Genomic DNA, 24,747 nt, shown 5'->3' with positions numbered 1-24,747 from the left:
CAGTCCATCTTTACTAATCTCTTTTGTGTGTGTTTGTGTGCGTGTGACACAGAGACAGAGAGAGGGACAGATAGGGACAGACAGGAAGGGAGAGAGATAAGAAGCATCAGTTCTTCATTGCGGCACCTTAGTTGTTCATTGATTGCCTTCTCATATGTGCCTTGACTGGGGGGTACAGCAGACCGGGTGACCCCTTGGTCAAGCTGGTGAGCCTTGCTCAAACCAGATGAGCCTGTGCTCAAGCTGGCAAATGGGGTTTTGAGCCTGGGTCCTCCACGTCCCAGTCAGATGCTCTTATCCACTGCGCCACCACCTGGTCAGGCTTTATCTAATCTCTTAAAGCCATTTTGTGGGGGTGGGTTTTTTTGGTAACAGATATTAGCTTTGAAACATCTGTTGCATTAAAGTCTGTTGAAATCTTTTTTTAAAAACATCAGGGCCCTGGCTAGTTGGCTCAGCGGTAGAGCGTCAGCCCAGTGTGTGGAAGTCCCAGGTTCGATTTCCATCCAGGGCACACAGGAGAAGCGCCCATCTGCTTCTCCCCCCCTCCCCCTCTCCTTCCTCTCTGCCTCTCTCTTTCCCTCCCGCAGCCAAGGCTCCACAAGTTGGCCCCAGCGCTGAGGACAGCTCCATGGCCTCCTCCTCAGATGCTAGAATGGCTCCGCTTGCAGCCGAGCAACGCCCCAGATGGGCAGAGCATCGCCCCTTAGTGAGCTTGCCGGGTGGATCTCTGTCGGGGTGCATGATATAGGAGCCTGTGTCTGCCTCCTGCCTTTCATATATTAAAAGAAAAGAAAGAACATTAGGTTTTGAGAGAAATTGAACACTGACTCTTGTATGTTACATAGGGTTGGGATGTAGAGGGTTTCCTCTACCCCTAGTCTGAGTAGTAAACCAGAGCTCTGAAAACTTCCAGCATTTCATATGTAAGCCAAGGGGAAGGATGGAGATTTTCATACTCAATCTTTTTGTTTTCAGAGTTGAGTTTCATAGGTAGTCTTTTTTTTAACAATTAATTTGAGAGAGAGAGACACACAGGAAAGAGAGAGGGAGGGAGGATAGAGATGAGAAGCATCAACCTGTAGTTGTTTGGTGATTGCTTCTCGTACATGCCTTTGACCCAGGGAGTTCAAGGCAAGCCAGTCACCCCTTGCTCAACCAGTGGCCTTGGACTTCATGCCAGCATCCTTTGGACTCAAACCAGTGACCTTGGGATCATGACAGTAATCCTGTGCTCAAGCTGGCAACCTTTTCAAACCAGGAACCTCAGCATCCTGGGTTGATGTTCTATCCACTGTGCCACTACCCATCAGGCCATTTTGTTTTTAATATTTCGTAGGGCAGTTTGGGCTTGTCTGTATAAGAGCTGGGTTGGCTCGATAGTCTGATAATGTTTTGTTTATAATTTTTACAAAAAGTTATTCTTCCTAGTGGTGGCACAGTGCATAGAGCAGGGGTCGGTAACCTTTTTGGCTGAGAGAGCCATGAATGCCACATATTTTAAAATGTAATTCTGTGAGAGCCATATAACGACCTGTGTACAATATGCATTATCCAATAAAAATTTGGTGTTGTCCCAGAGGACAGGTGTGATTGGCTCCAGCCATCTGCAACCATGAACATGAGTGGTAGGAAATGAATGGATTGTAATACATGAGAATATTTTATATTTTTAACGTTATTTTTTTTGTTAAAAATTTGCCTGCGAGCCAGATGCAGCCATCAAAAGAGCCACATCTGCCTCTGAGCCATAGGTTTCGACCCCTGGCATAGAGCATCAACCTGGGATGCAATGGTCCCAAGTTTGAAACCCTGAGGTCACTGGCTTGAGCGCAGGCTCACCAGCTTGAGCACAGGTTTGCTGCCTTGAACCCAAGGGTTGCTGGTTTGAGCAAGGGGTCACTGGCTCAGCTGGAGCCCACCAGTCAAGGCAATATAATATGAGAAGCAATCAATGAACAACTGAAAGTGCCACAATTATGAGTTGATGTTTCTCATCTCTCTCTCCAAAAAAAGTAAATAAAATGTGCTGCCAAATCAGATAGAATTGTACTTCTTTTCACCCAGATTTTTTTGATTATATACTCCTAGGAAACCTCAGGGTATGAAATAAGTTTCTGATCTAGTAAGTGTAAATTTAGTTTACATGAAAAAGCTGTTCTGACTTTTTCTTTCTTCCCCATTCAGTTTTTCCATGGTTTGGCTTGGATATTGGTGGAACCCTAGTCAAGCTGGTTTATTTTGAACCCAAAGACATCACTGCTGAAGAAGAAGAGGAAGAAGTGGAAAGTCTTAAAAGCATTCGGAAGTACCTGACCTCCAATGTGGCTTATGGGTCCACGGGTATTCGGGACGTGCACCTGGAGCTGAAGGACCTGACTCTGTGTGGACGCAAAGGCAATCTGCACTTTATACGCTTTCCCACTCATGATATGCCTGCTTTTATTCAGATGGGCAGAGATAAAAACTTCTCGAGTCTCCACACTGTCTTTTGTGCCACTGGAGGTGGAGCGTACAAATTTGAGCAGGATTTTCTCACAGTATGCATTTTTTTTTAGCTTATATTCAATTTATGGTAATCTGATAGTTAAAAATAATGCCAGCCTGACCAGGTGGTGGCGCAGTGGATAGAGCATCGGACTGGGATGCAGAGGACCCAGGTTTGAGACCCCGAGGTCGCCAGCTTGAGCGTGGGCTCATCTGGTTTGAGCAAGCTCACCAGCTTAAACCAAAGGTCACTGGCTCTAGCAAGGGGTTACTCGGTCTGCTGAAGGCCCGCGGTCAAGGCACATGTGAGAAAGCAATCAATGAACAACTAAGGTATTACAACGCACAACGAAAAACTAATGATTGATGCTTCTCATCTCTCTCTGTTCCTGTCTGTCTGTCCCTGTCTATCCCTCTCTCTGACTCACTGTCTCTGTAAAAAATAAATAAATAAAAATTAAAAAATAATAATACCAGTAGCAAGTGGTGGAATGATTCCCATCTTGAATCAAACTTGAATTTTCTTGAGTCAAAATTAAATATAAATTAGTGGTAAGAGTTAGCCATCTAGCTGTTGCTGTACAGTTTACTTTTTGCTCAGTTGAGATGATTGATGAGAATCAGAACCACTAAAAACATACTGTTTTGTTCATTGAGTATAAAAAACTAGTGAAGTTGTGATAAGCAGAGTAAGCGACTACCTATGAGGAACAACATCATTAAATTTGGAACAATGAGACTGAAAAATAATTTTAAAAATTAATGTCATTTCATGTCATAAAATTGTTTCCAATCTTCTCTACCTTATAGTTTTTCTAGTCACCTTCAATTGTTTCTTGGCAAGTTTACCTTTTAATAAACAAGGAAAGATACAAATAAGAGCAACAACTACAAAAACACCAGAGACCTCTGTTTCAAAGTGGTAGTTTTCAGGCCTCAAAACTAGGTGGAGAAAGTTGACGTGGAGCCTCCTCTCACCAGATGCCTTGTGTTCTGTGCAGCACACTTGTTAACAATGGTCCCTCAATCCTATCTGGACACTAGGGGGAGTGCTGGTGCACATTTTATTTATTTATTTATTTATTTATTTTGTATTTTTCTGAAGCTGGAAATGGGGAGAGACAGTCAGACAGACTCCCGCATGCGCCCGACCGGGATCCACCTGGCACGCCCACCAGGGGGCGACACTCTGCCCACCAGGGGGCAATGCTCTGCCCATCCGGGGTGTCGCTCTGTTGTGACCAGATCCACTCTAGCGCCTGGGGCAGAGGCCAAGGAGCCATCCCCAGCGCCCGGGCCATCTTTGCTCCAATGGAGCCTCGGCTGCGGGAGGGGAAGAGAGAGAGAGAGAGGAAGGAGAGGGGGAGGGGTGGAGAAGCAGATGGGCGCTTCTCCTGTGTGCCCTGGCCGGGAATTGAACCCGGGACTTCTGCACGCCAGGCCGACACTCTACCACTGAGCCAACCGGCCAGGGCTCACATTTGATTTTGTTTTCATTCAGTGAACATGTGTGCCAGACCTTGAGGCAGGGGCCTTTGAAGGCTGATGTTGTGGGTAGGAGAGTTGGTAACTGAATTGGCCAAGACTCTTGACCTTCGAAATAAAAATAACCTTCAGTGACCATGTTTTTAATACTACAAATGAGATTGTTATTCCAGAGATAACTGCCTTTGCCTGTGTCATTGTACATATTTTCCCCATGTGTCATGTATGATATATGACCTTGTTCTCTTTCTTTGTCTTCTGTCTCCTGACTTTCTCCCATAACTGTCCATAATCATCATATAAAATTGAATATTATAAATGAAACTAAAGATTTTATTGGATGGATTTTAGAAACATCTATTTTTTGTTTCACTTAGTTCAGGGATTGGGAACCTATGGCTCGTGAACCAGATGTGGCTCTTTTGATGGCTGCATCTGGCTCGCAGACATATCTTTAATAAAAAGAATAATGTTAAAAATATAAAACATTCTCATGTATTACAATCCTTTCATTTCCTACCGCTCATGTTCATGGTTGCTGGTGCTGGAGCCAATCACAGCTGTCCTCCGGGACGACACCAAATTTTTATTGGTTAATGCCTAATGTACACGGGTCGTTGTGAGGTCAGGAAGTAAACTTCCCTCCTTTTAATCAAGTAGTCAGCTAATTGCAGAAACCCTTTGACGAAGAAGATGGCTAAAAGAAGAAAAGATGAGGAGTATTGTACTTTTCAGCAGGAATGGAAAGAGGAATTCACCTTTGTGGAGAGAGCAGGTTCTGCAGTGTGTCTAATATGCAATGATAAAATTGCATCGATGAAACGGTCAAATATAAAGCGGCACTTCGACACATGCTATACTACATTTGCATCGAAATATCCAGTGGGGAACAGCGGGAAGAAAGCATGTCAAGAGCTACTGTGCAGAGTGCAAGCTAGTCAGCAGCAACTCTGGGATTGGATCCAACAAGGTGACTGGAATTCGGCTAGCTTTGCTGGTGCTTTAGCAACTGTGAGAAATGGAAAGCCATTCACAGATGGGGAGTATGCCAAAACATTCATGCTTGATGTTGCCAATGAACTTTTTGACGACTTTTCGGATAAAGACAAGATAAACGAATAAAAGACATGCCTCTGTTGATCGTACCATCATGATGGCAAATCAAATTGAGGCAACACAAGTGAAGGACATAAATGTAGCGCCATTCTTTTTTTTTTTTTTTATATTTTTCTGAAGCTGGAAATGGGAGAGACAGACAGACTCCCGCATGCGCCCGACCAGGATCCACCCGGCACACCCACCAGGGGCGATGCTCTGCCCACCAGGGGGCGATGCTCTGCCCCTCCGGGGCGTCGCTCTGCCATGACCAGAGCCACTCTAGCGCCTGGGGCAGAGGCCAAGGAGCCATCCCCAGCGCCCGGGCCATCTTTGCTCCAATGGAGCCTTGACCACGGGAGGGGAAGAGAGAGACAGAGAGGAAGGGGGAGGTGGAGAAGCAAATGGGCGCTTCTCCTATGTGCCCTGGCTGGGAATCGAACCCAGGTCCCCCATACTCCAGGTCGATGCTCTACCGCTGAGCAAACCGGCCAGGGCCGCAGCACCATTCTTTTCTCTCACTTTGGATGAGTCAACAGACGTAAGGCATTTATCCCAGTTCAGCATGATTGCAAGACTTGCTGTCGGGGACACACTACCTGAGGAAAGTCTTGCTGTTTTGCCTATGAAAGAGACAACAAGAGGGGAGGATTTATTCAAGTCTTTCACTGAGTTCGCTAAAGAAGAAAATCTACCAATGGATAAACTTATTTCGGTGCTCCATGCATGGTGAGGAAAAACAGGATTTGTAGCACTTCTTTGTGAACATGAAAAGAGACCCATCCTAAGTTTTCACTGCATCCTACATCAGGAGGCGCTTTGTGCTCAGATGTGTGGCGAGCAGCTTGGTGAGGTGATGTCACTGGTCATTCTAGTGGTCAACTTCATTGTTGCCCAAGCTTTAAATGATCGCCAGTTTCAAACACTGCTGGATGAAGTTGGGAATACTTATCCTGGTCTGCTTCTGCACAGCAGTATGCGTTAGTTGTCAAGAGGGAAGGTGCTCAGCCGTTTTGTGGCTTGTCTGAGCGAATCTGGACTTTTCTTGAAATGAAAAACGTTGAGCATCCTGAGTTAGCTAACACTGAGTGGCTCCTGAAGTTCTGCTATCTCATGGACATGACTGAACATCTGAACCAGCTCAATGTGAAAATGCAAGGCATTGGAAATACAGTCTTATCCCTACAACAAGCAGTGTTTGCATTTGAAAACAAGCTGGAACTCTTCATCGCCAACATTGAAACAGGTCGTTTACTTACTACACTTTGAAAAACTGGGAGAATTTAAAGATATATGCACAGCAAGTGACCCTGCTCAACATCTTGATCTCCAGCAGCTTGTAGGCTTCACATCTAATCTGCAGTCATTCAAAGCACACTTTGGAGAATTTCGTGAGTGCACTTGTCTTTTTAAGTTCATCACCCATCCACACGAGTGTGCAGTGGACAGCGCCAACCTGAGTTACATCCCCGGTGTCTCCGTCAGAGGCTGCTGCCCAGAAGGCCTCAGACATGTGGGTGAATAAGTTCAAGTCACTGAATGAAGATTTGGAAAGACTTGCATGACTGCAAGCAGAGTTTGTGAGCAAACACAAGTGGGGAGAAATGAAAAAACTTCCACGGACCAGCTGATTGTCCAAATTTGGAACACATTTCCCGTTTCATACCACATACTGCAGCGTGTGAGTATTGCTGTACTGACAATGTTTGGCTCTACGTATGCATTGTGAGCAGTCTTTCTCACATCTAAAGAAAGTTAAGACCAACCTATGATCACGTTTAACGGGTGGAAGTCACAACGCCTGCATGAAGCTTAACCTCACCACGTACACATATCAACCAGACTACAAACAAAGCCATCAGCAAAACCATGCAGCACCAGAAGTCGCATTAATGGTAAGAAGTACTTTATTCATCATTGGTTAGCAACAGCATAACAACGTTATTGAAAAGAATACAGAGACTTATTATACTTTAAAAGTGTTGGTCTTACATAAAATGCACACATTGACTTGTATTTAATGTTAAACATATTGTATGGTTCTCATGGAATTACATTTTAAAATATGTGGCGTTCATGGCTCTCTCAGCCAAGAAGGTTCCCGACCCCTGGCGTAGTTGTACGTTCATTGGTTGCTTTTTGTAAGTGCCCTGTCTGGGCATTGAACCCACAACGTTGGCGTATCAGGACGATGCTCTAAACAATTGAGCTACCTGGCCAAGGCTTAAAATTGAATTTTTAAACAAGGTTTTATATTCTTTGTTTGAATTTCCCTTGGTGGTTGGTTTTTAGTGGTTTCTTTTTCATCTTTGAGTAGGGGAAGGTAGAAGGATCATAGTGGACTCTGGACTATAACTGATGGGTAAGGGAGAAACCTCTCTTTCCAGGACCCTGCAGAGAGATGCCCTTTGGATCCTGTTAGGAAATCATTCAGGCTGTTACTAGAGATTCAGCGTGGTGTGGTAAATGAAAGGAGAAGGGTGCATAGTGGATTTTAGATTTTAGAAATTGCATAGGCCTTTTGGGTTTCTCATTTGTATGAACCAGTGCTAGCCTTGAAAACTGAAAATGAAATGCTTATCAAATCCTGTTTGTACATTAGGAATGACTAATATTTAATAAAGCTGCAGTGAAATATATAGTATTTTAATTTTAAATCATTTTTAATTTTTCCATGACAGTTGACGTACATTATTATATTAGTTTCAGGTGTACACCCCAGTGATTAGACATTACACTTACTCAGTGATCATACTGAATGATCTTGCACCCACCTGGCACCATATATATTTATTAGTGTATTATTGATACTGTTTCTTGTGCTATACTTTACATCCCCATGTCCACTCTCTAACCACCGTTTTGTACTTAATCCCTTCACTTTTTTCACTCATCCCCTTACCCTGCTCCCATCTGGCAACAAAGTGTTCTCTGTATCTGTGAGTCTATTTCTTTTCTTGTTTATTTAATTTGTTTTTTTCAGTGAGAGGAGGGGAGGTAGAGACAGACTCCTACATGTGCCCCCACTGGGATCCACCTGGCAAGCCCACTAGGGGGTGATGTTCTCATCTGGGGCATTGTTCCGTTCCTCAGCAGCCGAGCTCTTAGCACCTGAGGCGGAGCCCAGGAGCCATCCTCAGCACGCAGGGCCAACTCACTCCATTGAGCCATGGCTGCAGGAGGGGGAAGAGAGGAGGGGGAGGAATAGAGAAGCAGATGGGCACTTTTGTTTGCCCTGACTGGGAATTAAACCTGGGACGTCCACACACTGGGCTGACGCTCTACCTCTGAGCCAACTGGCCACACCTTGCCTATTTTATTTTTAAGAATCAGTTGTTGATAATTACTGCCATTTTATTGTTCATATTTTTTAAATTCCTATTTTTGATCTTTTTTTTTTTTTTTTCTTAAAGAAGATCCTTTAACATTTCTTGTAGTACTTAGTTTGGTGGTGATGAACTTGTGCTTTTTCTTGTCTTTGAAGCTCTTTATATGCTCTCTGTTCTTTGTTTCTAAATGATAGCTTTGCTGAGTAGAGTAATCTTGGTGGTAGATCTTTGCTTTTCATCATTTGGAATATTTCTTGCCAGTCCTTTCTGGCCTGCAGAGTATCTGTTGAGAAATCAGCTGACAGCCTTATGGAAGCTCCTTTAAGGTAACTGCTTTTCTCTTGCTGCTTTTAAGATTCTCTTTGTCTTGAAACTTTTGCATTTTGCTTATGATGTATCTTGGTGCAGGCCTTTTGAGTTCATCTTGTTTGGGACTCTCTGCCTTCCTGGTCTTGCATATCTATTTCCTTCACCAGGTTAGGGAATTCTTCTGTCATAATTTTTTTTTTTTTGCATAGGTTTTCAAGTTCTTGCTTTCTCTCCTCTGGCACCCCCATGATACAAATGTCGGTGCACCTTAAGTTGTCCCAGAGGCTTCTTATATTTCCTCTCTATATTTTTGGATTCTTTTTTTCTTTTTGCTGCATTTAAATTTGTCTTGGCAGGGAGGGCTCGATCAGATGAAATAAGGACAGTGATGAACAATGCAAGGGTTTGGGTTCAGTCGATGAGTAACTTAATTTGTTGTTGTTTTTTTTGAGAGAGGTAGGAAGGGAGATGAGAAACATCATCTCATAGTTGTGGCACTTTTTAGTTTCAATGATTGCTTCTCATATGTGCCTTGACCCAGGGGCTCAAGTTGAGTCAGTGACTACTTGCTCAAGTCGGCAACCTTGGGATCATGTTTGTGATCCATGCTTGAGCTCATGAGCCTGCGCTCAAGCTGGTGACCTCGGGGTTTTGAACCTGGGCCTTGAGCATCCCGGGTCAGTGTTTTATCCATTGTGCCACCACTGGTCAGACTCTTTTAACTAGGGATTAAGGATTAAGATGAAGTTACCTCTTCCATCTCCACTGTGGATCAGAATAAATTGCACATAAATGTAATCAAACAAGGGGGAGAACTTGCAGGGTTGGTTGTCAAGGGAAACAGGTGCTTTAGGGGTTGCATATTTACATTTGTCACATATACAATATTAAGTATGTATGCTTGTAGTGGTCAGATGGGTTAGAAGTTCACAGTAAAACGTGGAAGTTTCTTTATAACATGTCTTCAGTGTCTCCTCTGTTTAAAGTTATATATCTTTGCATGACTGTGACGCAGACATATAAACAGGTTTTTAAAAAATTTTATATATTTATTTTGTGACAGAGAGAGTCAGAGAGAGGGACCGATAGGAATGGAGAGAGATGAGAAGCATCAATTTTTCATTGTGGCACTTTAGTTGTTCGTTGATTGCTTTCTCATATTTGCCTTGACGGCGGGGAGGGGGGCTACAGTAGAGCAAGTGATTCCTTGCTCAAACCAGATGAGCCCGTGCTCAAGCTGGCGACCTCGGGGTCTCGAACCTGGGTCCTCTACATCCCAGTGTGATGCTCTATCCACTGCGCCACCGCCCGGTCAAGCTAAACATAATTTTTGTTTGTTTGTTTGGGTTTTTTTGTTTGTTTGTTTTACAGAGACAGAGTCAGAGAGAGGGATAGACAGGGACAGACAGACAGGAACAGAGAGATGAGAAGCATCACTCATCAGTTTTTTGTTGCGCATTGTGACACTTTAGTTGTTCATTGATTACTTTCTCATATGTGCCCCGACTGCAGGCCTTCAGCAGACCAAATAACCCCTTGCTTGCCAGTACCTTGGGTCCAAGCTGGTGAGCTTTTGCTCAAACCAGATGAGCCTGCGCTGAAGCTGGCAATCTCGGGGTCTCGAACCTGGGTCCTCGGCATCCCAGTCTGACGCTCTATTCACTGCGCCACCACCTGGTCAGGCTAAACATAGTTTTAAAGATAGGCCTATTATGTATATTATTATATAATGCTTCTCAGCTTGCTTTTTTGACTAACAACATGCCTTGGAGTTGTTCCCACTTCAATTCTTGATTGAATGAAGATCCTCTGTATAGTGTCTTATAATATAAATAATGATTTATTTAAGTGAAGTTAAGTTGATAATTTTTAAATTCTGATTCTGCTAAAATCTCACTGTCCTCCAGAGGCTGTAAGTTGTTTAGATAGTGGAAAAATTTTACCTTCTTAGTGCCCACTTGCAGCCTTTGGGCTTTAGGTTATTAATAATAAAGTGTGGCTACTTTGTTACTGTCCCAGAGCCTTGAAGATGGCCTTTTGGGAGGCAGGTGTTAAACTTTGCAGCTCCCACTATGTGTTACCATGTGCTCACATGGATTTCTTGGAGCCTGCTTTCTGATAGGGTTGTCGCCCAGGCTGTGTTCCTGCTTCATCCTGTAAGCAGACATCTTGTTTGCTGCTTGGGTATTGGTGCATTTCTCCAGCTGCTGCAGTGAGTGGTCTGTAGGTAGAGTGTATTTGGGACTGTGGGAGCAGGAGTTTGTCCTACCAATCCATCCTTGCTTGTTGTCTCCAAATTTGTTCTGTAAGCATGCACAAATAATATACCCCCTTGAGTGTGCTTCTGTGGTTTGTGTAATACAAATGGGATGCCTTAGTTAATGGAATTTTTATTTCTGTTTGGCTTGTTAAAAAGTCTGAAAACATTTTATTTCATTACAGATAGGTGATCTTCAGCTTTGCAAACTTGATGAACTAGATTGCTTAGTAAAAGGAATTTTGTACATTGACTCAGTTGGATTCAATGGACGGTCACAGTGCTATTACTTTGAAAACCCTGCTGATTCTGAAAAATGTCAGAAGTTACCGTTTGATTTGAAAAACCCATATCCTCTTCTTCTGGTGAACATTGGCTCTGGGGTTAGCATCTTAGCAGTATATTCCAAAGATAACTACAAGCGGGTCACTGGTACCAGGTAGGTCTCTTATATTCTTGATATCATATGGCTTAACACTGAGTTTTAGGTATTACATATATATACAGTGGTACCTTGAGATACGAGCAGACCAACATACTTTTTTTAAAGATACGAGCTGTGACTCGATCCGTATTTTTGTTCAAGATCCAAGCAAAATTCCAAGATATGTGATTCGGGAAGCTGCTGCTGGTTGGCGCATTGGCTCATGGGTTTAGTATGGGCAGCCCAGCACCATTATCTTGTTCTTTCTCACGTGTTACCTGCAGAATCAAGTTGAATCTCGTGTGCTGTACTCGTTCTTGCATCATTTTTGCATTTTTTACTACCTTTTTTTGTGTGCTATCATGGGGCCGAAGAAAGTGATTGTAAAGGACAGTGGTGAGAAGAAGAGAGTGATGTCGATAGAAAAACATGAGTGTGGTGTATGAGTGATTAAACTGGCAAGGCTGTACGTCCGCAATACATCTACAATTTATACCATCCTTAAACAAAAGGATGCCATCAAAAGCACAAATTCAGCAAAAGCAACTACAGTTCTGTCCCAGTTAAGGACAAATATCCATGAAGAAATGGAGAAGCTTCTGGTGTGGGTGAAAGAGAAAGAGCTGGCAGGAGATACAGTGACGGAGACTGTAATATGCAAAAAGGCATGTATTATTTACGGCGACTTGAAGAAGAAAGAACCATCAACCTCAAAAGAGGCAGCAGAAGATACATTTAAGGCAAGTCACGGCTGGTTTGAAAATTTTAAGAAGAGATCTGGCATGCACTCGGTGGTGAGGCATGGTGAACCTGCGAGTGCTGACGTTAAGGCAGCTGAGGAGTACACTGCACATTTTGCTGCGCTTATTGCAAAGGAAGACTACAGCCCCCAACAAGTGTTCAACTGTGACGAAACTGGATTGTTTTGGAAAAAAGTGCCCTGGAGGACTTTCATCACCGCAGAAAAGAAGCTGCCAGGCCAGAAACCCATGAAGGACTGTCTGACCCTTGCAGTGTGTGCAAATGCTAGCGGTGACTGTAAAGTAAAGCCACTGCTAGTGTATCATTCCGAAAATCCTTGAGCCTTTAAGACTCACAAGATTCTTAAAGAAAAACTGCAGGTTATGTGGCGCGCCAATGCTAGGGCATGGGTTATGCGGCAGTTTTTTACTGAATAGGTAAGTCTCCTCTTTGGTCCTGCAGTGAAGAAATATCTTCAAGAAAATAAACTCCCAATGAAAGCATTACTAGCCTGACCAGGTGGTGGCGCAGTGGATAGAATGTTGGACTGGGATGCGGAAGACCCAGGTTCGAGACCCCAAGGTCGCCAGCTTGAGTGTGGGTTCATCTGGTTTGAGCAAAAATTCACCAGCTTGGACCCAAGGTCGCTGGCTCAAGCAAGGGGTTACTCAGTCTGCTGAAGGCCCATGGTCAAGGCACATATGAGAAAGCAATCATTGAACAACTAAGGTGTTGCAATGTGCAATGAAAAACTAATGATTAATGCTTCTCATCTCTCCGTTCCTGTCTGTCTATCCCTGTCTATCCCTCACTCTGACTCTCGCTCTCTCTGTAAAAAAATTTAAAAAAAAATTAAAAAAAAAAGAAAGCATTACTAATCCTTGAAAATACTCCAGCTCACCCACCTGGTTTTGAAGATTACATTCTCGATGAGTTCAAATTCGTGAGAGTCCTCTACCTCACACCCAACACGACCTCAATCTCACAACCTATGGATCAGCTGGTTATTTCCAACTTTAAAAAGCTTTACACAAAGCACTTGTTCCACCGCTACTTTGAGGTGACTGAGAGTACAAATCTAACCCTTCGAGAGTTTTGGAAAGATCACTACAACATCGTGATATGTTTACTCATTATTGAGTTGGCATGGCAAGAGGTTACAAGAAGAACCTTGAACTCGGCATGGAAAAAGTTATGGCCTGATGTTGCAGACAGGGACTTCGAAGGATTTGAACCAGAGACTGAGACCGAGGTAGAAGCGTTGGAGGAGATTGTGTCCCTCGGAAAGTCAATGGGTCTGAGGTAGATGAGGGTGATGTAAATGAGCTCGTTGAGGAACATGAGGAGGAACTCTCAACTGAGGAGTTGAAGGAGTTGCAGATGATGCAACATACGGAGCTTCTGCAAGAGATTAGTAGTGAGGAGGTAGAGTTGGAGGAAGTGATTTCTACAAGTGAAATTAAAGACATGCTGGCAATGTGGGAGACGCTTTCAATTTTCACTGAAAAGAAACACCAGAAAAAGTTTCAATTGGTTGTGCTTCAGTGGAACACTTTTTTTTTTTTTTACAGAGACAGAGAGAACCTCAGAGAGAGGGATAGATAGGGACAGACAGACAGACAGGAATGGAAGCATCAATCATCAGTTTTTTGTTGCAACACCTCAGTTGTTCATTGACTGCTCTCCCACACGCGCCCTGACCATGGGCCTTCAGCAGACCGAGCAATCCCTTGCTCGAGCCAGCGACCTTGGTGAGCTTTTGCTCAAACCAGATGAGCCCGCACCTAAGTTGGCGACCTCGGGGCCCCAAACCTGGGTCCTCCACATCCCAGTCCAACGCTCTATCCACTGCGCCACCACCTGGTCAGGCCAGTGAACACTTGTTTGTCACATTTCTGCAACATTTTAAAAGGCAGGCAAAAGCAAACCTCTTTGGATAGATTTTTATTCAAAAGTCCTACAAGTGAAAGTGCCGAAAGTGCAGCCCAAAAGGCAAAAACGTGATGATTAAATGAAAAATACATAATGTTAAGCTTAGGTTAAGTTTAAAGTGCATTTTTTTGCAATTAAGTTTTTGTGGTTTCATTTTAAGTAAAGAAAGTGCAGTTTTAGGTTTTTTTTTGTTTTTTGTTTTTGTATTTTTCTGAAGCTGGAAACGGGGAGAGACAGTCAGACAGACTCCCGCATGAGCCCGACCAAATGATGTGAAAGATAAAACTTTTTCTGGGATTATGCAAACAAATGTTTCTCTTTGAAATTCAGATTTCATGACCTACTTTAATCTGTATTGCTCCAGGTTTTCTTACTGTATAAATATCTCATTAATAGACTCATTGAGACTGTCGTCCCTGCCTTCAACTAGTATATTGTGTGCATATGCCATAAAATAATCAGCTCGGTAGCATCTATAATGAGAAGGCAAGGCAAGATCCTAGCTTTGTATAGGCATACGCGCAGGTGGATGCATAGCCGAGGATGATGTGAGATATAGAAGTTGAGCTATTGAGCAATAGAAAAATGATTAGGAGGTTTAGTCTGAAAAGGGAGAATTAGGTGACAGATGAGAAAGGAATATACTTTGATTTAAGGATCAGTGATCACTTGAATGAAAATGAGCTGGGAATTAAGACAAGTTTTTAAAAAACATCTGAATTTAAGAATGAGAGGAGTAAGGGGAAAACATTTATGGGAGAGTTCTTGGAGGTTGGGGACTGATGAGTCAGGGTGAGAAGGTGCCTGTGTGAGTGTGACTTGGGACATAGGAGTTGCCAGCACGGTCCTAACTGTGGGCTATTTGCACTTGAGATTCCTCAAAGTCAACAGATGCTCAGACTGAACTGGAGACAGGGTTTAGAGGGGCCCTGTGTTTTGCCATGTTGCTTGTTGGTGCATATGAATGTATTTAGCTTCAAGGTGTCTATTAGGGACCTATTTTTATCTTTTCACAGACTTGTTTCTTACTGGTGGCATCTGCATGATTGGGTTAGGGCAAGAGGGCATTGGTATGTGAATATGGTTTGGGGTTCATAAATACTACCTTCCTATTTGAAAAAATGTTATAATACTTATAATATTATGTTGTTTGTTTTTAATCACAGTCTTGGGGGAGGAACATTTTTTGGTCTCTGCTGTCTGCTCACTGGCTGTACCACTTTTGAAGAAGCTCTTGAAATGGCATCTCGTGGAGATAGCACCAAAGTGGATAAACTAGTGCGAGACATTTATGGAGGGGACTACGAGAGGTTTGGACTGCCAGGCTGGGCTGTGGCTTCGAGGTAAGAGGGCATGGGTGTTCTAAGAGTACAGAAATAAAATATTAAATATTGGGTATTTTTTCCTTTTAAACAGCTTTATGTACTATAAAATCACCTGTTTAACATGTCCAAATTTAGTGGTTTCCTGAATGCTTACAGGCTTTTGCAGTCATAACAATAATCTAATTTCAGAACATTTTTTCATCCTTGTATTCATTAACTGTGGTCGCTGTTGTGCGAGCTGTCCCCCCCCCCCCCCCAGTCCCCTGATAAACACTAATCTGTTTTCTGTCTCTAGAATTGCCTGTTTTGGACACTTCATATAAATGGTATCCTACAATTCATGATTTTGTGACTGGCTTCTTTCATTTTGTTAATGTTTTCAAGGTTCACCCATTTTTATTTCTTTATTAATTTTAGAAATGGGGGAAACATTGATTTGTTTCACTTATTTATGGGAATGAACCTACAACCTTGGTTTGTTGGGACCTGAGCTACCCAGCCAGGGCCTTGCTAACACTTCCTTTTTAAAAAATTTTTTTTATTTTTATAATTCATTTATTGATTTCTTTTTTTTTTTTAGACAGAGGAAGGGAGAGAGAGAGAGACAGAAACATTGACCTGTACCTGTACATGTCCTGACTCGGGACCAAACCCACAATCTTTGCATATCAGGACAGCGCTCTGACCAACCCAGCATCCGGCCAGGGCATTGCTAACATATCTCATTGTGTATCTCTGTGGTTTTAACTGCCTTACTAGGTGGAAAGTCATCTCTCATTGTGGTTTTGATTTGCGTTTCCCTAAGGATGTTGAACATCTTTTCATGTACTTATTGACGTCTGTTTGTCTCTCTTCTTTGGAGAAATGTCTGTTCAAGTCTTTTACTTATTTTTTTTTCTTTTAAATTGTATTATTTGTCCTTTATTATTGAGTTGTAAGAATTCTTACATGTTGTGGAAACAAGTACCTTATCAAATCCATAATTTGAAAATATTTTTTCCCATTCTGTTGGTTGCCTTTACTTTCTTGATGGTGTTTTTTGCAGTAAGAAGTTTTATTTTATTTTTTTTTTTATTTTTATTTTTTATAAGGTAAATTTTTTTTTTTTAATTTTTATTTTATTTATTCATTTTAGAGGGGAGAGAGAGAGAGAGAGAGAGACAGGGGGGAGGAGCTGGAAGCATCAACTCCCATATGTGCCTTGACCAGGCAAGCCCAGGGTTTTGAACCGGCGACCTCAGCATTTCCAGGTCGACGCTCTATCCACTGCGCCACCACAGGTCAGGCCTGCAGTAAGAAGTTTTAAATCTAGGCCCTGGCCAGTTGGCTCAGCGGTAGAGCGTCGGCCTGGCGTGCGGGGGACCCGGGTTCGATTCCCGGCCAGGGCACACAGGAGAAGCGCCCATCTGCTTCTCCACTCCCCCCCATCCTTCCTCTCTGTCTCTCTCTTCCCCTCCCGCAGCCAAGGCTCCATTGGAGCAAAGATGGCCCGGGCGCTGGGGATGGCTCCTTGGCCTCTGCCCCAGGCGCTAGAGTGGCTCTGGTCGCCGCAGAGCGACGCCCCGGAGGGGCAGAGCATCGCCCCCTGGTGGGCAGAGCGTCGCCCCTGGTGGATCCCGGTCGGGCGCATGCGGGAGTCTGTCTGACTGTCTCTCCCCGTTTCCAGCTTCAGAAAAATTCAAAAAAAAAAAAAAGAAGTTTTAAATCTAAACAGATAAGATGAAGTCCATCCTCTATATTCTTTCAGTGCTTGTTCTTTTGTTGTTACTTACAAGAAATGATCACCTAACTTAAGAACATGAAGATTTACTTCTGTTTTTTCTTTAAAGATTTTTATAGTTTTAGCTCTTACATTTAGGTCTGTGATCCATTTTGAGTTAGTTTCTGTGTATGGTGACCATAAATGAATGGTTTATTTTGGATGCAGTCTGTTCCATTGATGATTATTATTATGCCAGTACCACAGTGCTTTTGATTACTGCTGTTTTGTATTAAGTCAGTGGTAGTCAACCTGGTCCCTACTGCCCACTAATGAGCGTTCCAGCTTTCACGGTGGGTGGTAGCGGAGCAACTAAAGTATAAATAAAAAGATAGATTTAACTATAGTAAGTTGTTTTATAAAGATTTATTCTGTCGAACTTAGCAAAAATCTGACATAAAGTACTTGGTAAGTAATTATTATTATTATATGCTTTAACTTGCTGTAACTCTGCTTTATAAATTTTATAAAGCAAAGTTACTTCCCTACTTTATAAATCACTATAACTGTGGAACCGGTAGGTGGTTAGAAAATTTTACTAACAGAGATACACAAGTGGGCGGTAGGTATAAAAAGGTTGACTACCCCTCTATTAAGTTTTAAAATTGGGAAGTGAGTCTTCCAACTGCTCTTTTTCTTTCTTTTTTTTTTTTAAATTTATTGATTTTTAGAGAGAGGGAGAAAAATTGATTTGCTGATCCACCTGTGCATGCTGTTATTGGTTGATTCTTGTATGTGCTCTGGGAATTGAACCCTCAACCTTGGCATGTCTGGATGATGCTTCAACCAACTGAATTACCCAGCCAATGCCCTCTGTTCTTTTTTAAGATTTTTTTTTTTTTTTTTTTTTTTTTACAGAGGCAGAGATAGACAGGGACAGACAGACAGGAACGGAGAGAGATGAGAAGCATCAGTCATCAGTTTCTCGTTGCGCGTTGAGACTTCTTAGTTGTTCATTGATTGCTTTCTCACATGTGCCTTGACCGCGGGCCTTCAGCAGACCGAGCAACCCCCTGCTGGAGCCAGCGACCTTGGGTCCAAGCTGGTGAGCTTTTTGCTCAAGCCAGATGAGCCCGCGCTCAAGCTGGTGACCTCAGGGTCTCGAACCTGGGTCCTTCCGCATCCCAGTCCGACGCTCTATCCACTGCGCCACCACCTGGTCAGGCTTTAAGATTGTTTTGGCTTGTCTGTGTCCTTTGACTTTCTATATGAATTTTAAGATCAGCTTGCCAAATCTCTGCAAAAAAGGACAACTAGCATTTTGGTAGGGATTGTATTGAATCTGTAGATGATTTTGGATATTATTGCCAGCTTAACAGCATCTAGTCTTCTGATCCCAGAAGATGGCGTATCTTTCTATGTATAAATATTTAGATGTTTACTTTCTTTCACTAGTGTTTTGTAATTTTCAGTGTATAAGTGTTATTCTTTTGTTAAATATATTTCTAAGTATTTTCTTTGATGCTATTGTTAAGTGGAATTATTTTATTATTTTTGGATTGTTTGGAAATAAAAAATTTTTGTGTGTTTGGGCATATGGTTTTTAATAATAGAAAAGGCACCCATAGCCTGACCTGTGGTGGCGCAGTGGATAAAGCGTCAACCTGGAAACACTGAGGTTGCTGGTTCAAAACCCTGGGCTTGCCTGGTCAAGGCACATATGGGAGTTGATGCTTCCTGCTCCTCCCTCCCCCTCTATAATGAATAAATAAAATCTTAAAAAATAAAAATAAAAATAAAATAAATTATTTAAAAAAAAAAAGGCACCCATATACCCATGCTTGCTTACTAATTTTAGGTACTTTGTAAATGCTATAGATTTCATTTTCTATGTTTGCAGTATTTGCTCATTGATAATAACTTTCTTTTCTCATTGGATGGGTTTGTTTTCTGGGCAGTTATTAATGTAGCAATTCTGTAGGCCTGTACTTTTGAAGTTCTTGATCTTAGGGAAATCTGAAACTCTTTATGTAGTTTACTCTGGGACTTGGCTGTCTACACTTTGCTCTACTGGGTTAAAGCAGTTTAGCAGATGAGAATCTAATCCTTTAGCTGAGTGGAACAGCTGGGCATTGGGGAAGGAATTGCTAATGGGGTGTCTTTCTGGAACTTTCCCTGGTGCAGGAACAGGAGTGCCTTACAGTGGATGGGATGAAATCTTAACATGTGAATATCTGCTGTCAGAAATCTTGATATATTTCTGTGGAACCCAGAAGGAAAGCCATTTGCTCATTTAGAATGCTTGAAGGTTCTCTTTGAAGCTGCATTTCTCTGAGCAGATTGTCCTTTATTTTGTAATGAACAGTCTAAAGATTTGAACATTGCTCCAAAAGTCACTTTGATCTTAGTAAAATAACATTCAAGTTCTGGTGGGCTGTGTTGCCTTTGGTTTATCAAAAGGATATTTTTTTTTCCCCCATCACAGCTTTGGAAACATGATGAGCAAGGAGAAACGAGAGGCTGTCAGTAAAGAGGACCTCGCCAGAGCAACTTTGATCACCATCACCAACAACATTGGCTCAATAGCAAGAATGTGTGCCCTTAATGAAGTAAGGGGACACGAGTTTCTCTAGTTGCTCTGAGGGAAATACAGAACATCCCAAGTGGGCCCCACCTTGTACACAGTGTCTGTCTTCTCTGAACGGGGCTTAATTGTAGTCATTTGTGGTGGAGTTTGTTTCATTGGCCCAGTTAAAATTCTTCACATATAGATTAATCTTGATTTTTTTTTCTTACTGAAGATAAACACTGCTACTACAGAAGTAGAGGAGAAAGTAGAGGAAGGCAGGCGGGAGCCAGTACTCCAGGCGATGGGGGACTGTTGGGTGGTGATGACGGATAGTGATGCTGGATCTAGACTCCATGCTTGTGTGGAGCTCTAGGATTCCTGGGAAGGGATCCAGAGGGGGTCACTGAAGCTGGGAGAAGACGGAGCGGGCAGCGGCGCCCGTGCTCCCCTGCTCCCTCCGCCGCAGAGAGCTGTCTTCGTGCTTTCAGCTTCTTTACAGTGCTGCCTTGTAGCATTCAGGTCAAGCAGCATTGTACAGGGCTATGAAAGAACCAAGAATGGCCTTCCCCTGGGCATCCTGTGATGCAGCTTTATAGCTCGTCCCTATTCATACATTTTTTTGTTTAAAATTATTCTTTTAAACAAGCAAGATAGATGTGTAGCTTAAAAAGGAAATCTTAAAAGATATAAAAGGATTGTTTTGTTTTTAATTAGAGATACTGTAACACCACCACATAATTTTAAAAAATTCTTCATTTGAGTAAGTTAACACTATTTTCTTTATTGCATGTTCCCTTTCCTGTGCTTATATACTTAAGATTTTAGTTGGTATACATACCATGTTATATTTTTTACGTAAATATAAATTTCACGGCTATATATTTGATTTCTTTTTATATCATAAGTCATTCATAAAGAGCTGGGCATTTGGCTGCTTGCCAATGCCAGCTCTGTGGTAAAGCATTTTAAACATGAAGCTATTTCTTGGTTGAATTTTACTCTTGGTAAGAGACCTACTCAGGAGTGAGAGTTCTCATTTCAAGAATATGACCATGACCAATCTTCATAGGTATTTCCAAGGTGCTTTCTTTGCACAAGGGCATCGTTAGCAGTAAATGACTGGGTCAGTTTTACCACGGCATGGCGAATATTGGGGGTGGAATTTCAGTTAGTTGTCTTGCTAACACTTAAAGGGTCTAAATTTTTACTCTTTTTTTTTTTTGGATCACTAGTGAATTTCTTTTCTGTAATATTTCTTGTATAATTTGTCTATTTTTGTCAATTTTCTTTGAATTGGTTCTATTTTTTTACTTATCTTTATAAAACTTTAATAGTAGTTATTGTTTGTCATATTTAATACATGGTTTCCTAATCTGTTTTCTCCTGTGATATATCTGGCATGCTTTGAAATGGGTCCATCTAGGGATCAAATTAGGTAGCCCTGGATCAATTGGAATAAATACACATTTTTTTTTTTTTTTATCAGAAGTCAATTTGCTGCTAAAAATTATGTACATGGTTCCAGTTTGGGTAGCTGTTACAAGGGAGCAGAAATTAAGATGAAAACTAATTGCCTTCTTTTGATGTGCTCAGAATATTAACCAGGTGGTATTTGTTGGAAATTTCTTGAGAGTTAATACGATCGCCATGCGGCTTTTGGCATATGCTTTGGATTATTGGTCCAAGGGACAGTTGAAAGCACTTTTTTCGGAGCACGAGGTAAGCAGACTTACTTCCTGCAAATTGTCACCTACATAAAGAGCATACAGTTCACACTGTAGGAATTTGAAGTGGAGGTCAAATGGGCTGTACTACTTACATATTTTTGTAATTGTATGATATGGAGTTTAACTTTGAATGTAATGTTCAAAAGCTATCTTAAATCCGATTCAATGCAAGGTAGATTTTTGGTTAAGTTCATTGTGAGCTTTAGCAATTTTAAAGAAAGAAGTCTTAATGAACGTTCAGCCATATTTCTGTTGCCTTATTCATTCCTGAACTACTATATTTTTCCCATTATACTTTTTATTTTTATTATATTTAGTGAGAGAGAAAGGGAGAAAGATGAGAAGTATCAGCTCATAGTGGCGGTACTTCATTTGATCACTTCTCATACGTGCCTTGACATGGCGGGGGGTGCTCCAGCTGAGCCAGCGACCATGGAGTCATGTCTGTGATCCCATGCTCAAGCTGACAACTCTGCGCTCAAGCAGATGAGCCTGTGCTTAAGCCGGTGACCATGGAGTCATGTCTGTGATCCCATGCTCAAGCCGGCAACCCCATGCTCAAGCTGGTGAGCCTGTGCTCAAGCAGATGAGCTTGTGCTTGAGCCAGCAACCTCGGGATTTCAAACCTGGGACCTCAGCATCCCAGGTTGCCGCTCTATCCAACGTGCCACTACTGGCCAGGCCCCATTGTACTTTTTAAATGTGGTTACTCTGGTTTCTTCTCTTTTCAATGTTTATTTTATTGATTTTACAGAGAGGAAGGGAGAGAGCGGGAGTAAGATAGGAACATTGATCTGTTCCTATATATTCCCTGACCAGGGATTGTACTGGCAACCTCTGTGCTTCAGGATGATGCTCTAACCAACTGAGTTATCCAGCCAGGGCCATTTTTCATTTTTGATGTTATTTATTTATTTATTTATTTTATTTTTTACTCAGAGAGTGAGTCAGAGAGAGGGATAAACAGGGACAGACAGGAACGGAGAGAGATGAGAAGCATCAATCATTAGTTTTTCATTGCACGTTGCAACACCTTAGTTGTTCATTGATTGCTTTCTCATATGTGCCTTGACTGCGGGCCTTCAGCAGACCAAGTAACCCCTTGCTCGAGCCAGCAACCTTGGGTTCAAATTGGTGGGCTTTTGCTCAAACCAGATGAGCCCGCGCTCAAGCTGGCGACCTCGGGGTCTTGAACTTGGGGTCTTCTACATCTCAGTCTGACGCTCTATCCACTGCACCACTACCTGGTCAGGTGATGTTATTTTTTTTAATGTATTGATGAAGTTCATGTGTCATTTATTTAAGATACATGTTCTGAAAACAAACATCAGTTAAAAAAATTGCGAGACTTAGAACCACAGTATCATAAACTTAACACGTGGACAGGGTGGAAATGACAAAATGGAAAAAAGACATTGAATTGTTCAACCTGGTACCCTATTTTGGAAAATGCCTTTCTGTTTTTCCATTTGGGGGGAATAAAACAGAACTAGAGCTAAGAGAGGGGCTCTCTCTTTCCTCCCCTTGGTTGTGGGGCAGTTGAACTATTTCAACTATTATTGAATTTTATTTTATTAAATTTAATTTTTTTAAGCGAGAGGAAGGGAGAGAGATGATGATAAGCATCAACTCGTTGCAGCACTTCAGTTGTTTATTGATTGTTTCTTATATGTGCCCTGATGGGGGGCAGAGGGAGAGCTGAAGCCCAGACAGTGACCCTGGGCTTCAAGCCAGCAATCTCTGGGCTCACGCTAGTGACCTTGGATCATGTCGATGATCCCCTGCTTATGCTGGCAACCCCATCTTGAGCTGGTGAGCCTGTGATCAAGGGGTTTTGAACTTGGCTCCTCAGCATCCCAGGTTGACACGCCACCATTAGTCAGGCTCAACTATTGTTGAATTTTAGATAGTGTTGTTATGAACATTTTTTTTTTTTTTTTTTACAGAGGCAGAGATAGACAGGGACAGACAGACAGGAACGGAGAGAGATGAGAAGCATCAATCATCAGTTTCTCGTCGCGCCTTGCGACTTCTTAGTTGTTCATTGATTGCTTTCTCACATGTTCCTTGACCGTGGGCCTTCAGCAGACCGAGTAACCCCCTGCTGGAGCCAGCGACCTTGGGTCCAAGCTGGTGAGCTGTTTGCTCAAGCCAGATGAGCCCGCGCTCAAGCTGGCGACCTCGGGGTCTCGAACCTGGGTCTTTCTGCATCCCAGTCCGACGCTCTATCCACTGCGCCACCACCTGGTCAGGCTGAACATTTTTAAAAATTGTATGTGCATATTTACTTTTAACAGTATATGAATTGACAGATTCAAAGTAGGATTTGAAGTGCTATAGAGATTGCTTTTTCCTTTAAAATAACTTATTTTCATTAAAACTTTTTTCTCTTTATTCAGTGAGAGGAAGGGAGACAGAGACAGACTCCCACATGTACCCTGACTGGGATCCACCCAGTAAGCCCACAAGGGTGCGATGCTCCGCCTATCTGGGGCTTGCTCCATTGCTCAGCAACCAAGCTCTTAGCACCTGAGGCAGAGGCCATGGAGCCATCCTCAGCCCCTGGGGCCAACTTGCTCCAGTTGAGCCATGGCTGCAGGAGGGGAACAGAGAGAGAGAGAGAAGCAAGAGGGGGAGCGGTGGAGAAGCACATGGGCACTTCTGTATGCCTGGACTGAGAATCAAACCTGGTACATCCACATGCTGGGCTAATGCTCTACTGCTGAGGCAACTGGCCAGGGCCAAAACATTTTCCATTGATGTGCGAGGGTTTTGGGGAGTGAGAGAGAGAGAGAAGCATCCATTCGTTATTCCACTTCATTGTTCCATTGTGTATTCATTGGTTGCTTCTCTGATGTGCCCTCAGAGCACCAGGACAATGCTTTACCCAGCCAGGGCCCAACTTTTTTTTAAGCTACTTAAGTTCATAGTTAAAACCCAAAGTGCACAAATTTCCCATATCAAAAGCTTAAAGCTCAAGACATCTAACTTGTTTATTACTTTTAATATTATATTAGTCAGTACCAAGTTATTGTTTCTTACACCTTTTATATATATACATCCTGATTCTTGTGATCTTTTACCTGTTTTATTTTGCTTTATATTAGAATGTAAAAAAATCACATTTAATGTTATATTTTTAAAAAAAAACTTAAAAAAAAATGTTATCAACTTGTAGCTGCTTCACTTCAGTTGTTCAGTAATTGCTTGTTGTTATGTGCCTTGACCAGGCAAGCCTAGGGTTTCGAACCGGCAGCCTGAACATTCCAGGTCGGGGCTTTATCTACTGTGCCACCAAGGCCAAGCTTAATGTTATATTTTAATGTAATTTTCTTCCTGCTGAATTTCTACCTCTTCTTGAACCTTTT

At 42.3% G+C, this 24,747-nt stretch overlaps 1 protein-coding gene across 3 annotated transcripts in view; it reads left to right on the top strand.

Moving 5' to 3' along the window:
* Positions 1–24,747, top strand: part of PANK2 (pantothenate kinase 2) — a 46,021-nt gene that overhangs the window by 19,188 nt on the left and 2,086 nt on the right. For 2 of the 3 annotated variants that reach the window (XM_066234292.1, XM_066234291.1), the window contains exons 2-6: positions 2,188–2,540; positions 11,148–11,401; positions 15,226–15,402; positions 19,569–19,692; positions 21,246–21,371. In XM_066234292.1, the coding sequence (XP_066090389.1) occupies positions 2,188–2,540; positions 11,148–11,401; positions 15,226–15,402; positions 19,569–19,692; positions 21,246–21,371 (1,034 nt within the window). The remainder of the gene's footprint in view (positions 1–2,187; positions 2,541–11,147; positions 11,402–15,225; positions 15,403–19,568; positions 19,693–21,245; positions 21,372–24,747) is intronic. The other variant, XM_066234293.1, reaches the window with a different exon arrangement.

The sequence above is a fragment of the Saccopteryx bilineata genome, chromosome 6 (assembly GCF_036850765.1).
Source record: "Saccopteryx bilineata isolate mSacBil1 chromosome 6, mSacBil1_pri_phased_curated, whole genome shotgun sequence".
Lineage (NCBI taxonomy): Eukaryota > Metazoa > Chordata > Mammalia > Chiroptera > Emballonuridae > Saccopteryx > Saccopteryx bilineata.
The sequence above is the reverse complement of the archived record's forward strand: the minus strand, read 5'-3'. Positions and strand labels throughout refer to the sequence as shown.